The sequence below is a fragment of the Stenella coeruleoalba genome (genome assembly GCF_951394435.1).
Source record: "Stenella coeruleoalba genome assembly, chromosome: 6".
Lineage (NCBI taxonomy): Eukaryota > Metazoa > Chordata > Mammalia > Artiodactyla > Delphinidae > Stenella > Stenella coeruleoalba.
Window position 1 is genome coordinate 92,287,101 of NC_137151.1, and position 15,820 is coordinate 92,302,920.

The 15,820-nt window shown below is 37.8% G+C and overlaps 1 protein-coding gene across 1 annotated transcript in view; it reads right to left on the reverse strand.

Moving 5' to 3' along the window:
* SATB2 (SATB homeobox 2) overlaps positions 1–15,820 on the reverse strand; it is a 190,454-nt gene that overhangs the window by 115,748 nt on the left and 58,886 nt on the right. Inside the window, exons 4-5 of the mRNA XM_079925381.1 lie at positions 1,526–1,652; positions 286–409 (exon numbers count right to left, since the gene is read on the reverse strand). Of these exons, the coding sequence (XP_079781507.1) occupies positions 286–409; positions 1,526–1,652 (251 nt within the window). The remainder of the gene's footprint in view (positions 1–285; positions 410–1,525; positions 1,653–15,820) is intronic.

Below are 15,820 nucleotides of genomic sequence, written 5' to 3' on the forward strand. Positions count from 1 at the left end.
TGAGCCTTGTTTTCTTGATCTATAAAATGGAGACACTGATATCTACCTCCTACGACATGTGTAAGAAGACTGTGAGTGTAAAATGTTTTAATGTGACTCCCACTATATCAGAGCTCTCAATAAGTGATAAGTTCTCCTCTACAAAAAAAAGCACCACAACCTCCATATTTTTTTCCACCTAAGATGTAGTGTGAATATAAAATAAAAGACAGCTGTCTGAGCAGGTGTGCCCCTCCTGCCAGACAGCCCACCCTTGGCTTCTTCATTTCTCCTGAAGACACTGACCTGGGAGAGAGGGCATTCTTTGGCTAATGTGCTCTGGTTCATCTCTTTGAGCAGTTCCTTTAAGGCATTGCGGACCGTGGCGTGGTTCCACTGCTCCGCAGGCAAGTCTTCCAACTTCGAACAACTGGAAAACACAGCAAGAATGAGTGACATGCAAACCCTTAAATGCAGAGTACAGCAGTCACCCCTGGGTCCTGTGAAGCATTAGGAGAACCACCAAAGAACAGGGTTGAATGTGGGCCCAAAATGAGGGAAAGGGAGCAAAACTGCTTCTCTAGGACCTTGACAGAGCCCATCACGGTCTCTTTCAGTTGGTTCTCACACTAGCCTGAGAAAACTGGTCACTTCGGATATGAAGAGATGCCAATTTTTTAAAATAGGATTTCTCCAGTCTACTGATAGAAATGGCATGACAGTGTGATTATAAACTTCCACAATTTAAACTTAATTATTGGACATTCCTAAGGTTAAATGTAAACAAACGCTTCATCAAATTTGAAGGTCTACCCTTCACCCTCATAGAACAATCCAGAGATGTCACTTCGCTAACAAAAAACTGAAGAAAAGACATTAAAGCATTCCTAGACAAGGACAGGAATGGTGGGTCCCTATTAAAGTGTAAATTCTCCAAAAGGGGTAGATTCAAAACCTTTACAGTAAAGGACAATATTCCTTAAATCACATGAGCTGCTGGCACTTTACAATACAAGACTCTGCAGAGAAACTCTAGATTCTTTAGAGCATAATTTGTTCTGCATGCTGTATCTGAAAAAAAGAAATCATCCCCAGAACTTCTGCAGGCCACCAGAGAGGAAAGCAAGAGGCGTCCAGTACCAGCAGCTTCTTGGTAAGCAGGCTACAAGGGCACCAAACTCACCCCTCAAACACAAGCCTGAAACAGCAGAGGTGTTTATTCTTCAAATATTATGTGCTAAGCATTTAACCAGAGGACTCATTAAATTAGGGGCTGTGGAAAGTTCCCCTTTAAAGGCTGCAGATTTTTAATGATTTATCAAGCTTCCCCTAGGTTACCACTTCACTGCTTCTGAAAACAAAACATAAAACAGTTGGAATGTGGACTATAAAGATGCCTGGTGACGCCCCCCCCCTTCTTTTTTTTTTTCATTTCATCCCATGTCTAGAAATTAACAAAGACAGGATGAGCTGATCTCTGTAGCGACTCTATGATCAACGGAGCAGCTCTGAGAGTTAGGAAGGGCAGATGTTCAGAGACACCCACCTTTGTAATTGGATTTTCAACGTCACAACGTGATAGACATCTTGCAGCATGTCGGCCACTGTCGCATCGGGTGCATCTGTCACATAACTGAGGGGGAGAGGGTTCCACCTCCCAAGCTTGATTATTCCTGCACAGGGAAGAAAAACATAATAAACACATATCTGCTATTTATTAAACCCTCCCATTGTTTGTTCAATGTTAGGAAGGTCATCCAATAGTCAACATTCAAGGCCCACTCAGAGATATTTTACAACCCAGTGCAATAGACTCTTTCTGGCTGACAATTGAGTTAACTATACAGGAAGATGAGAATGAAAGGATGAGGTTTAATCATGGACAATCAGTTTTTTTATGTTTTCCTCTTTCTTAAATTACTTAGAAAACCATACGGTTACTTCCTTCCCCCAAAGTCTTGTTTCACAGTCTAACTTAAGACTGATGCTAAATATACCGAACTGCTGATTTCATAGACAAAAAAAAAAAAGCAAGGCTTAAGTAAATATAAGATTCGGTTTTGAATTGTACAAGAAAATTCCTGTGTGTGGGCTTAGCACACACACAGTCACATCCTGGTTGTGGTGTGAACCCCAGTGCGAATAGCATCTGGAGCTGAAGAAGCAGTGAGAGTTCACTTCCAGATTCACATTTCACGAGGCACAGGGCTTGTTTTCCATAGCACAATGATTGACCACAGATCAGAAATAGCAGAGATGCTTTCAACTTCCTTTTTTTTTCTTTTTTAATTCCTCAGTTCTTTTTACAGTGACAGTGGTACCCTGTCCCTGCGGGTTTCCTGCTACATATGGTAAACACTCGTGACAATGGAGAGAGAATAAAAATCCTGGTCAAACTTGGGCAGACTCATGGGACAGCTTCAGCAACACGTGGTGAAAATGCTAAGTTATTCACAAGATGGACCCATCTAATCTGGTGCACAGGGCGCATATAACATAGATGAAGAAAAATAAAGAGAAGCCCATTTCACAAACAACACAGTAACAAACATTTTATTTGTATGCTGTGAAAAATTCAATGGTCCCCAGGGTATCAAAAATTGTCCCATATCCAAAACAGCTATGTTTTAGTGATAGGAGAGAAACAGCATTTTTATTTTTATTTTTGACAACGCAGGTGAGTCCAACTACACTGTTCTTTCAAAAAATATATTTTATCACCAAAGAGACAGAACACCTGTATACGCAAGTGAACTTTTAAAAGCTTCACAAAATGCTGCTTTACAGCTATGGGCCAAAATTTCAATAATAGGAAATGAACTTTCTGGTCAGGGCACACGTCCTGTCCAAGATGAAATCAATGAATGCGCAATGCTTGACATAATGCTTGAAAACAGGGAATAAACAGAACAAAAATATTAAAATGATGCACTGTTTCAGTATTAAGATTTAACAATCTGGTGCTGAATATGCTGCAGTATAAATAGTGCCTGGACTCAGATCCAGTAAAGTAACACAGCTCTCATTCATAGTACCGTATGTCTCCAGTTCTGGCTCCTTCAGTCATATTTCACTTGCCAAGAAAAGCTGTTTTCTTGTGGGGATAGTTTTCCTAACATTCTCTCTCATGACAATGAAAAGTGCACAGCACACAGCATGTAGTAGTCATGAAAATGAACATCCAGGGCCCACTGGACAGCCATCCAGGAGAGGCTGGGTCTGCTTCATTGCTTCCTTTACTCCTTCTGACATGTGAAAGTACTAAAAAGATACCATGTAACATGTCTAACATAGTTCCTTCTTTTAAAAAATCACTCCACAATTTTAATCCCCTTAAAACATCATTATCGTGATAGCCCATAAGTTGAGTATAAACTGACCATCTTCTAAAGATGATATTTTATTATAAGAGATTAGATGGAGAAAAAAATGAAGTCAGCAATTGCACACTATCATAAGCAAGTAGAAGAAGCCAATTTTGTGGGTCATTTTGGTTACTAAGAATATGAAGGTAGCATGAAGCAAATGAATCCTGTAAACTTTGACGCATAACTCTGGAGGCGATTCATCCATGCTGTTGTGTGTGTCATTGTTCAATCCTTTTTACTGTTGAGGAGTGTTTCGCTGTAAGTTTATACCACAATGCAGCCAGAGAGAACAGAATATCTCTGAATGATTTCACTTATATAAAATACAAGAACAGGCAAGACTCATCTATGAGAAGTCAGAATGCGGCTACCTCCAGACAGCAGGGGCATGACTGGAAAGGGACATAAAGGGGATTTTCTAGTTTTGGCTGGTGGTTGCACGGGTATGAAAATTGTCAAAATCCATGTAACCGAACACTTAATATGCATATGTTTTATTGTATGTAAATTATACCTCAATTTAAAAAAAAGGTGGAGGGGGAAGAATCTCTACAGGAAATGACAGACAAGTCACTCTATTGAAAATAGTAATCTCCATTTAGATAAATTCTCTCCCCACCTTGATGAGCTGGAAGGAGACTTGTTTGGGCTGGAATTAGACACATACAGGTGTCTTCACAACACTTAATGCCTCCACAGGGAGCAGCTGCTACAGGGTGGTTTCTACATGTTGGAAGAGAGCTGCTGACACGTGCTATTTTCAGGCAATGGGAAGTGCGTGTGCTTTTTCTTTTTCGCACCATATTGACTAACCTGCACCTAGAAGTCATGCTCTTTGCTCAACTACCTACCAGAGTCTGCAGGAACCAGATCTGGTAGGACAGTGATGTCCAGAGGCTGCTCTCCTCCAGCCTGGCAGGGACTTGGAGTAACTCTTTTTAACAAACCTTTCCTCCAAATAAGGTCTCTGTCTAAAGTATTAATAACCCTCTTTGGAAATACAGTCCTCCTTCCCTGATATAAAATAGACAAAAATATTTCTTGGGCTGGTGTCAAGTGTTAATTGAGGAAATCAAAACGGGAAGCAGTAGACCATAGTGACAAAGAATTCCGGCTTCCAAGTCAAATTGCCTCTGTTCATATCCTGCCTCCTCCACCTACTAACCATGTAACTGTAGCAAGTTACTGAATTTCTCTATGCCTCAGTCCTCTCATGTGTAAAATGGAACAATAAAAGTACTGACCTCATAGGAATATTGTGCAGATTGAATGCAGAGCCCTTAGTACAGAGCCTGGATATCATTAATCCCAACAATTAATCATTTACAGTAATTATTTAGACATCTTTTAATGCTCCCTAAAAGAAAGATACAGTCAATTTATTTCAAAAATATTTACTCAGGGATGACTTCAATATCATTTAATCTTTAATTTAGTCAAGTGCCTATAAAAGGCCCTCATTATTTTAAATCACAAAGGAAGACTGTACATCAATCACTCGCTCTTCTTAGTAGCCTGTAAAGTCATACTGGTTCAAGTGTGAGGCACTTCAGAAGCAAAGACTGGAAAAGATCTTGGTTCCAAGTCTGGAAGGCCTCAGATGCCCAACTCAGTAACGCACCGTATGGGTCAGAGCTCAGGAGCAAGGCCTGGAGTCAGAGGTGAGTCCATGCCCAGCCTCCTCTGCTTGTCAGCTGCAAGATTTGGGGCAAGTTATTTAGTTGGTCTCTCTAAGGCTTGGTTTCCATTACCTGTAAGATGGGAATAATAACAGTGCCTACTCTTTAGGGTTGCCATGAGGCTTAAAATGAGAATCAGAATGTAGCAGTGGGATGGCACACAATAAGTGCTCAGTAAAAGTTAGGGGAAAATAGATCTTTGAAAGTTATTGGGTGTAGATGTAACACCATCAAAGCTTTAGGATGATTAACCTATACTGGAATTCAGGTGGATTAAAAAAGGGAAGCATTCTGAGGGGAGAAAAAAAAGAGCTGAAATAATCCAAACAGGTATATCTAACAACTATGACAGCCTCTTCCTGGCTCCCTCTAAGGAGGGATACAGACCCCAAGAAATGCTTTAGTACAGTGAAGGCGAACAAAGAAGGAAGAGAGGTTATGTTCCCACTGGGGATATCTGACTTGCAGTGCTGGAGAAATCTCAATAAAAGCAGCATAACTATAGGTATACAGAATTATTTCTAATGCTTCCACTCCATGAGTAGGTTTTATAGCCCCAATCAAAATATGAGGAAAACTAATGATGATTACACAGTACTTTACACACACACACACACACACACACACACACCCACACACACACTCAAGCCCAGCCAGGCGCACAGTACATGCTCAATAAATGGCAATTCCCAATTCTTCTCTGAATATATATCACACTCTCACTCTGTCTGGAGTACTGATCCCATGCATTCACTTCTAGAAATCGTACACATTCTTCAAATTCTGCACCACGAATAATTCCAACTCTCATCAACCCAGCCTGAAGTAATTCCTTTCTCTATACAGCTGCACAGTAAATACTCTTGGTTAGTTTGTGTATCTTAGAAGGAGCTTACTTTATCACAATATCCCTTTATGTTACTTTACAGTTTACAAAGCGTTTTTTTCCAAACTATTAGTTCATCTTCACAAGGAGAGAAGGCGGTCAGTATTACACCTGAAAGTGAGGTGAAGATCAGAGAAGAGTGAGTTTTCAAGGACATCTGTGGGTGACAGCCAGAACCAGGCCCCAGGGCTTCAGCTGACAAGTTTTCTAACTACTGGGCCAATATCCTTTCTACTCAGCTCTGCCCATGTGCCAGTGCCCAATCACAGAGTCACACATGGGGCAGGGACTTGACATTTAATGTTAAACAAAGGAACATATGAGACCAATAAGCAAACGGTGACAGGGCCTGAAGAGACAGCTTCTCTGGAAAAAAATCTTCTCCCTCAACAGTGCCATTTCAGACATAAACATTGTTTCCCACGTCATCCTTCCTATTTCCAAAGAATTTATCATCTGTGAACATTTACAAAATGCCTGGCGCTGAGGATTATTAAAGATGCAATGGCAAGGTCTTTGAGTCCCAAATTATGGGCCTTTATTTGGGGGTTGAAATTCATACAAATGTTAACATGATTGAATTGAGCATAATATAAATAAAATTGCTTATATCTAGACAAATCTGTTCACTAAAATACAGAGGACCAATCCACTCTTCATGTTATGCTTTTAGACCAAATAAAAAAATGCAATTGTAGGTAAATTTCCCATTAGTGACATAAAATTAGGTTGGGAATGGAGGCAAGTTTTGTCTAAAATTAAAAAGATGCAATAATGGAAACCAGTTTTTCACTCTTTCAATGCAGTATTCTGCCAGACTGGATGTATCACAAAGAGAAATATCAATAGCTGTTTGTGTTATATGTATTTGTTATTTTTGTCAGTTTATAGCCTCTCTCAAAGAAACCAAATACTCTTCTCAGTAGATGCCTAATTCACATGCATCATTCATATCATTTGTACCTCTAACTATGTGAAAACAAGAGTGGTGATAATACACGTTACAGTTCATCAATATTTGATTCAAGTTTTTAGAAAGTCGATCACTTCTGAGTGATAAATAAAATGTGCCGATAATACAATATAAGCAATAAAACATCACAAGGTTTGTATTAAGCATTAATCATCATTCATTTAACAAATTCTTCTTTTGTGTCTCCAGCATAAGTCACTAAGATGCAAAGATAACCCAGTACACACTATCCCTGTAATTATGGAGCTCACAACTGAGTAGAGAAGCTTATTATTGCTAAACACATAGCTAAGTGAAACCATTCTTAAAATAAACCAAAATGATAGTTTTATCCCCTGTACCTCAAATACAAGAAATACTTATTTCATGAAGGCCTGCAACAGATCACCTATAAAGTACAAGAGAACAGCTCTCACGGTTTGTGGTAGCATACAGATAGATGCTGATAAAATAGGTATATGTTGGGTATATTGTAGGATAAAGCCCACAAATTATCTGTGAGACAGATATAGGAAACCAGCAAGATATCAGCAGTATTCCTGTAGAACAGCTCAATGAATAATTTTCTTTTATTCCAGGTGCATTTTAACATTAACTTTCAAAGCAAAATGAAAACTCAGCCTGGGAAAAAAATGAGACATTAGCTTTAATATCTAAAGGCTTGGGTTTATACATTTCATTAACTCCCTGAAAAGATCTCAGCAAAAGAGTATCAATAAAAAAAAATCCCAGTCTCAGAGTAACTAAGCCTTGGGGCTTCTGGTTAGCGGTATTATTTCCACAATACGCCAACTGCTGATGAGGCCCCTTTTAAAAATAGGAGAACTCATGACATTGATCGCATCTGTTTATCCTCCTCAGAGTGGTCGTGTCCCTATGCTATAGCGTGTAATTTTCTGTTGTTCAGCTATGCTTTGTTAAAGAAATTAAAAACTGTCCTATATAATAAGAACATAGAATTATTTATCCATAAATCAGTTCACAGGAAATCACTACCCAGCAGTATATAATAACTCAGCCTGTGTTTCTAACCTGTGGCCTGACTGTGGTATATCGTCAAACTGTAGCAGCATAAGGACGTAAATTGTAGTTATTATTGTGAAACCTGTGGTAGGAATGACTTTTCAATGAGGAAAGAGAAAAAAGGCAAAACAAAAATGGTTTTTGAAGTGTACATATTTTCCTTTTTTAATCCACAGCTTAGCAGTACCCCAGTACAATTTACTGAAACTCCTACATATTCAGCTTTTATTTTAAAGACTATCTATATTTCAAATGTCTTGTATTGAGGGAAAAGTAAATGGTAAATGAAATAGCATTCTTCCAGCATTTTACATTATTCAAGTACCATTATAACTTACACAAATTAATGAAACTTCAAAACATACTTGTCTGGGAACCTACAATACACTTAATCCTGTATTTATAATAATACAAAAGAAAACACCGGACCAAAACAGAAGATTTGACAATTCAGAATAAATACTGAGGCTGTACTGGTTAAATGAATTTATCTAAAAATACGCACACACACACACACACACACACACACACACACACACACACAAACACACAGAGAAAGCTCTACCTGCAGCAATTTGGGTATTAGTGACAAACACAAATAAGGTAGGTTTCTACTCTTTAGGACATTAACTTTAATCTTAGATCATATCTGTATCAGGAGAATTGATCATAAGGAATATTATTGGCCTTGAAAAACTGAAATATGAATTTTAGAGCACTTTCAGAATAAACTATAGTGATACACAGCTGTCTGCCAATCTTTTCTTGAGCTGACTACCCCCTTATGCTACAAAAATGTTCTACTTAAAAAAATACATACAGTACCATTTGATGCCTTGTAACTCTATACGTGGTTTTTACATTTTGCAGCATAAAGATTTTTGTCTCATGTAATAGATGCTGCTTCACATTTGGGAAACGTTATGTTATAACCCTTACTTTTATTAGATTATTTAATATAAGCACTAAGTAACTAGACTAAATTAATAAAGACCCTATTGAAAAAAAAAGAGAACAAAATTATTCCACAAATTAAATAAAACTTTCTGAAGTTGGTATTTTAGAAACCTTTATTTAATTTTCAGAATTCCGATTCTTCTGAAAAACAGCCAAAATATTGTTCAGGATATGAAAAAAATATGGTTGGTGTTTAGTTATTTATTTCATAAGAGCACCATTTAAAACTATTACATGGGGGAATAGGACAAATGAGAAAGAAAAGCGTTATGAGAAATTATTTGTGATCAGTTCTAAGCTTCTGCCACTGCTTAAAAACTATTTCATCTGGTATATATTTTCTTATTATTGTTCTCAGTTTAATCATTATCTGAAAGAGTTTAGAATTAAATGATTAATTTTGGCAGGTAACACAAACAAACTTCTCCTCCTTTCAACTCAGAAATATATTTGCATAAAGAGATTTTCCTCTAGCATTTGTCCCCCTAAAGTATCTTCAATAATCAAAGACACAGGGGAAAATGTATACTCTTTTAAACATGCTTTGCTATATTCTAGCAGATGCTATTCATAACTTAGGTTTAGCCACTGTTTCTGCATCCTCTGGGGTAAGAAGTATGCACTGAAGATCTAAAAATACAGTTATGCATGAATATTTCCCATCTTAATTAATTACATGTATTTTTTTCAGATGGAAGCTCAAATGTGGCAACAAATTTTCCCTAAGGACCCAGCTTTCCAGGTACCTTGTCACTGGGCTCAACACCCTTGGAAATTCTATCAACTGCATGCTCCCAATTATATATTGCAGAATTGTCCTTCAGGCATATTCTGTTTCCTATAATTTAAGGTTATATAATATCTGATCTTAAGGGCAATATTATGAGGGCATGTCGATTATCAAAGAAAATGCTGCCATATAATATGAAGGCAGAAGTATACTCATTTATGTTGTACATTTATTCATGTTCCAACTAACCTAATTTCACAGTAATTTGTTAAGAAACTACAAAACATGGGAGCAAATACAGCTATAATGATTACAAAATGGCAACTGCTATTAATTTGGAGGGGTTTTGTTTTGTTTAAATTCTTGGGAGTTTCCTTTAAGAACATTTTAATAATTTTTACTTTCAGTACATCTTCACATATACTCTACTATTAAATCTAAAAATGTACATGGTTTGCAGGTTTCAGATATTTTACATTCAAAGAAGTTTTGATAGTTCCTTGATTTCCATTTTCTTGGAAATGTATTTAGAAGCAGCAAACCAAACTTTTAACTATAGCACCACCATTTTAATGGCTACACTAAAGAAGCGAAAGGCCCAATACATATGAGGTATGCTCTCATTAGATAAATGTTTCTTGAAGTGAATAAAAGGTAGATCTATAGTCACAACATACATAGTGATGAATGATGACAGTGGTCTATTTGAGCCCCCTAAAATATTCAGCCATGTCAGAAAAATGCCATATAAATCAATGGGTAACCGAACTGTAGTACAAACTTAACAATTATCCCTGACAGGATGTCTAGTTATCCCATGGTAGATGGGCTGAACAGTTTCAGATGATCTGGAGGGTAGGGGAAGGTCAGAAATGGATTTTTTTTCCTCCCCATTCCCAGGAATTTGCAGTTTAGTAAAGACTAAACTGTCCTGTTGAGGGTGGTCATATTAAGTGAATGGCTAAAGCATTCAAGATCGAGTTTATCCCTAGAGCAGTTGTGGGCCCCACCCGGACTTGTGGAACAGCAGCTCCAGAGTAGATCTTTGGAGATGCTGAGGATGAGCCAGGTTTGGGAAGCACTGCCCAAGCGCCTAGTAAAAATGAGAACCTGAGCAAGGAGCAGATCAATCCACTGATTCTCCTCAGAAGAAGGGCAGGAAACCAAGAGATTCCCAGATTCCGTTTTTCCAACTCACCAGCAAATACCCTCACTACTGTCAAGGAGGATAAGCAAAGAGAAAGGAGAAAGTTCTGGCACGTGAGAAGGCAAATAGAGTTAGGAGTGCATTGTAACACAGTTACAGACCTCCTTAAGTTTGTGGGATATGGCATGGGGAGAATAGGTGATAGCAGAAGAAAAGGGTTTCCTGTATAGGCATAAACTCCAGGAACTCTTTACCTTATTTAGATTATATGCTGCCAGAAGGCAAGGGCCGTGTCAGTTTAACTGTTCATACAACCCTAGCTACAGGCCCATAAGCATGAGGATGCCTAAAATACAGTGTGTGCATGACCGTCATGAAACAAGAAAGCCACTCTGTCTGAAAGAGCAGCAGACTGGGAATCAGGATACCCAGGTCTGGTGTTGGATCTGAACCTCGTTGGCTGTAGCTCTGCACCTATGGGGAACTCACTTAACCTCTCTGGGCACCTATTTTCTCTTCTATAAAATGGGGATTTAAAAGCAAAACCAGAATAAAACCACCACCAACAAAAATTCCCCTTCCTGACTCACAAAATGGTAATTATAATAAAATAACATGAGCTAAATGGCACTGAAAATTATAAAGTGCTGCATAAACATACGCTGGCATTCATGAATTGTAAGTTAACATAAAAGAGGTAAGCATTACATTTTTTACAATGTTTTTACTTAAGCAAAAAACGTGAATCTTCTAAAATGTCACTGGCCAACATGGCAAGTCACCTGACGTAGTCAAAAGAGCCTGGGCTTGGAAATTGTTCTCTCAGTGACTGGGGCAAGTCACTTAATTTCTTTGAGCAGGAAATCTTACCATCTTTAGGAGTGGCTGCAATCTGAGAGGGATGTCAGGAACTGCATCTCACCCCTGCCCTCTGATGCAAAGCATCCCAGAGATCCTCTGTACTTGTAAATACTTATTGTCTCGATTCCTCACTAGACTGTAAGCACAGTTCCTGGCAGACGGTGGAGGCACAAAGATATGAGAGGGACGGAGGAAGGAAGGGAGGGAGAAAGGGAGGAAGGAGGGAAGAAAGAGGGAGGAAGGGAGGAAGGAGGGAAGGAAGGGAGGGAGGGAAGGAGAGAGGGGAAGGGAGGGAGGAAGGGAGGAGGAGGGAGGGAGGAGGGAGGGGGGCCGGCCACTCTGCCAATGGCCAATGGGCAGCACTAGTTCACCTGGCAGGTTCAACTGATGTTTCCTACCCGGACTCCATCCCTAGCATCCTGTTAACCCTCAACAGGTAGAAAATTGAGTCCTCACACTCTTGGCACCCTGGACATCCAGGAAGACCAGATATTCTAGACAGCTGTTGAAGCCACGGAGAAAGGCCTGAGGGATTGAAACCCTCAAACCAAATCTTCTCAAGGAATCCACCCCACCCACAGAGACTTACTGATGATCTCCCCCTCACAGCTCTGACACTCTAAGTCAAAACACTGCCCGAATACTTTGGGGACCAATAATGGTGGCTTTGATTACTAGCATTTAAAAAACACATTAAGCCTTCAAAACTGTGAAAATAAACTCAACATTGAACTGGTAGATTGATTTTTCTTTCATTAAAATTTTACTTTTCTATAAAAAAATTTAAAAATGGCAAGCACCCAGCTCTTTGTTTCTCAAGGAGGGCTCATTTTTAAACTTTCAAAGTATAGTAAACAACTTCTAAATTCAGGATAATTGAAGGTCTGCCAGTTGGTGAGCAAAACAACAATGGCTTTCATATCAACCAAAAAAGGGAACGTGGCTCAATCAGGATTGTTTTTAACTGAATATCATTCTGCCAACTGCACTGCTAACTAAAATAACAAAGCTGCTGCTTACAGACTACTAATGGACTGCTACCTGAATAAATATAATTGTGCTCATCACTTCTTTACATTAAAATTATTAGCTAAGAGTGGCTTTCCCCAGGGATTATTTTATGTGAATGAAAGACAATAACACAATTATTAGAAAAGTAAGTTACACTCAGATCAATTTTGCATTTCCATAGCACAAAATAGAAGAAATATAGTGTTTTATACCTCCACAAATAAGTAATTTCCTCTCCTTAAAGATATATTTGTATATGAACTAAGCCCCTAGCATAACCCACATAAGTAAATAAATCTAATTCATTCAGGAAGTATTCTGAAAATTAAGAGCAAGGTACTGAAATTTCAAAATTATCTAATTATAAATACTAAGAAATTCCCTAGGAATCATTGATACACAAGATCCTCAAAATGTAAACAGACTTATTTTTATTCAGGGCATTAAAAAATAAAAACTGGTAAGGAAGACAAGGAGAAGACAGGGATTATATGAGACCTAATACTGTAAATTTCTGTTGTGTTCCATTAGAAAAAAGGCTGGAAAGAAGCCCACAGGGGCTGTGATATCAAGCGGACTTTTAATTCAATTATTCTTGAAACATCTTGAGTGGTGTTTTGTTTTGATTCTGTCAAGCCACCATCACCTTCCCACCTCTAACAGGAAGGAAAAATCACAAATCTTAAAAACATAGTCAGGTCACTAAGTCAAATGTAAAAAAAAAAAAAATCAGTTTATTTCATTTTTTGTTATTTTATTTTGTTGTTTTAACATATATATTCTACAACATATGGGAGGAGTACAGAAAATATTCACTACAAGAAGACTGATTTTCTTCACGTCTACTCTTTCATATACTGATGAGCAGCATGTACCTTCAGGGGCCCAAATTTTCCTTTTATGCTCACTTTAGCTGTTCAACAGTATATTATATTCACTTTATAATGATCCAGCAATAAACTGGGTGTTTATTTTATGCTTATCGTGGTATTGCTATGTTGCTATACTAGAAGAAAGCAGTTAACCAAGTTATCCAATATCACAGTAAAATTATTTCACACCAGAAACAAAGAATAAGTTACTAAAATTTAACTTCTGATAAAATACTTTTCCATATCATTCACAGTTCATTAAATGTACTTAAGTTAAATGGCCATGGACATTTATTTATCAATTTGTGGTTTTTACACACTTGGAAACATCTCAAAACTAGTTTTAATCAATCAGAGACTATCTCATTCATCTGAGTGCCCTCACCTGATGACTGGCACTTAGTAGAGGCTCAAAAAAACGCTGGCATGGTAATACTGAAACGTGATTATGTTCTAAGAACTATGAGTTCAAAACTGATTGCAAATTTCTTCCCCAATCACATCTATATGACTATTAATTTTAGCATTCAATTTGCATTTTACCAAGTAAAATAAAGAAATTAGAAACAAGAGCTTTGTAATTCTTGTCCCTGCTACTGAATTACCTGATGGTAATTAATTAATTATGCAAAATGTTGGGGTGGGGTGGTGCATGTAATAATGCTTATAATAAACCAGAATAAGAGCCCTAAAAACCAAATTTTTTTATTCATCCATTAACCATTCCATGTGAAGCAAATCCACATAAAGAACTTACTACAGTATTTGGGGCACAGTTACTTCTCTCTCTGGTCTAGTCATGATGATGTAGACTAAGTCAACTATTTAATATGTTGCTTGCTCCTCCACTGGCAAAAAAATAATTTGAGTTACAAAATGACTCCATAGGAGATACTGCTCACATTAAATATGCAGCAATTTTCAAAATGGGCTTGATTTAGATGACTGACAAAGTTGAGTCTATTTTCTATAACTCTTTTGCACCCAAATCTGGAGATAGGGCCCCAGTTTTTTTCTTCCTGAACTTCCAGCCCCTGCTTGGTCATGCAAACCTTTTATTCTTCTTTTCCTACAAAATGCAATCATTGCTATCAAAATATTTTCTTAAAATCTGCTCTAATAGAGTCATAAGAGATGCTTGAGATTTCCATATTTGCTGTCTCAATTATCTTTTTGGAAGATAATTAATGCTTCACCCTGAGGCACTGAAAATAACTGTTGCAATAATCCAAAAATTCAATTGCCCAGAGTGGGTATCCTTAAACAAACATTCATTCTGGCCAAGTTAAGGTATTTGCTTTTGCAAATGTAAAGCCTACCGACGTGTTTTACCAAAAAAAAAAAAAAAAAAAAAAAAACCGACAATAACACTTTGCATTTGGAATGCAGAGGAAAATGACCTTTCAAAGTCATCATAGCACAAAGGGAAGTCACAGTCCCACTGGACTCTGGAAACCCCAAAGTCCTCAGGGAGTAGAAGCCAAATGAGAGTGAAGGAAATCATAAATGCCCAGGTTAGTCTGCTTCATCGACACTGAGAAACTGTCCAAGTAAAACACGGTTATACCCACGGTTATTAGTGAAAATATCACCTCTGTTGTTAACTTATTCCCAGCAAATGTATTTCTATTTCAATGGAAAAGGAGATCTGGGTTGACACTAATCAGACCCAACTGGAAGGCCATATTAGCAATTTGGCAGGTGCCGGAGGGCCATACCTAATCTGCATAAAATGGAGCAGATTGCAACCGCCCTCATCTTTTTTATTTTTAAACTGGTTTTTGAAGCCGAGCATACATAAAATCTCAGAGGGAGAGACAAGGAGATGGTAGTGCATACATTTTCTTTCATGCCTTTATTTTCATTCTTTTTGTGCAAAACCATCTTCCTGAATGGCTATTTACTAAAACAAAGATAACAAAATAAAAGGTGCTAGGCAAAGGAGTGGGCAGGGATCACAAATGCTTAAAAAAAAAAAAAAAAAGTCATATCTTGTAATAGATCTTCACATCCTCTACAGTATAATTTTTAATCAATCTGAATTTGAATTTAGTGTTTTTATATTTTGTAAAGACGTGCTAAATGGAAATATACCCTGAATGTGGGAAACAAGCTGCAGCTAGCAGAGATTCCAAGACTAATCATTATTTATAAACCTATGATCTGTCTAACAGAGAAAAACATTATATTAAGTATCACCATTATCATCTCAACACTGGCTTCTGCTGCTCGTAGAATAATTTAAAATGACAGTGCTCGTTATAGCCCAAGAACTTATAATCTAAGTCATTCAGTTCAAGCCTGGGTGACCCTGAAAAATAACTCAGCAATAAT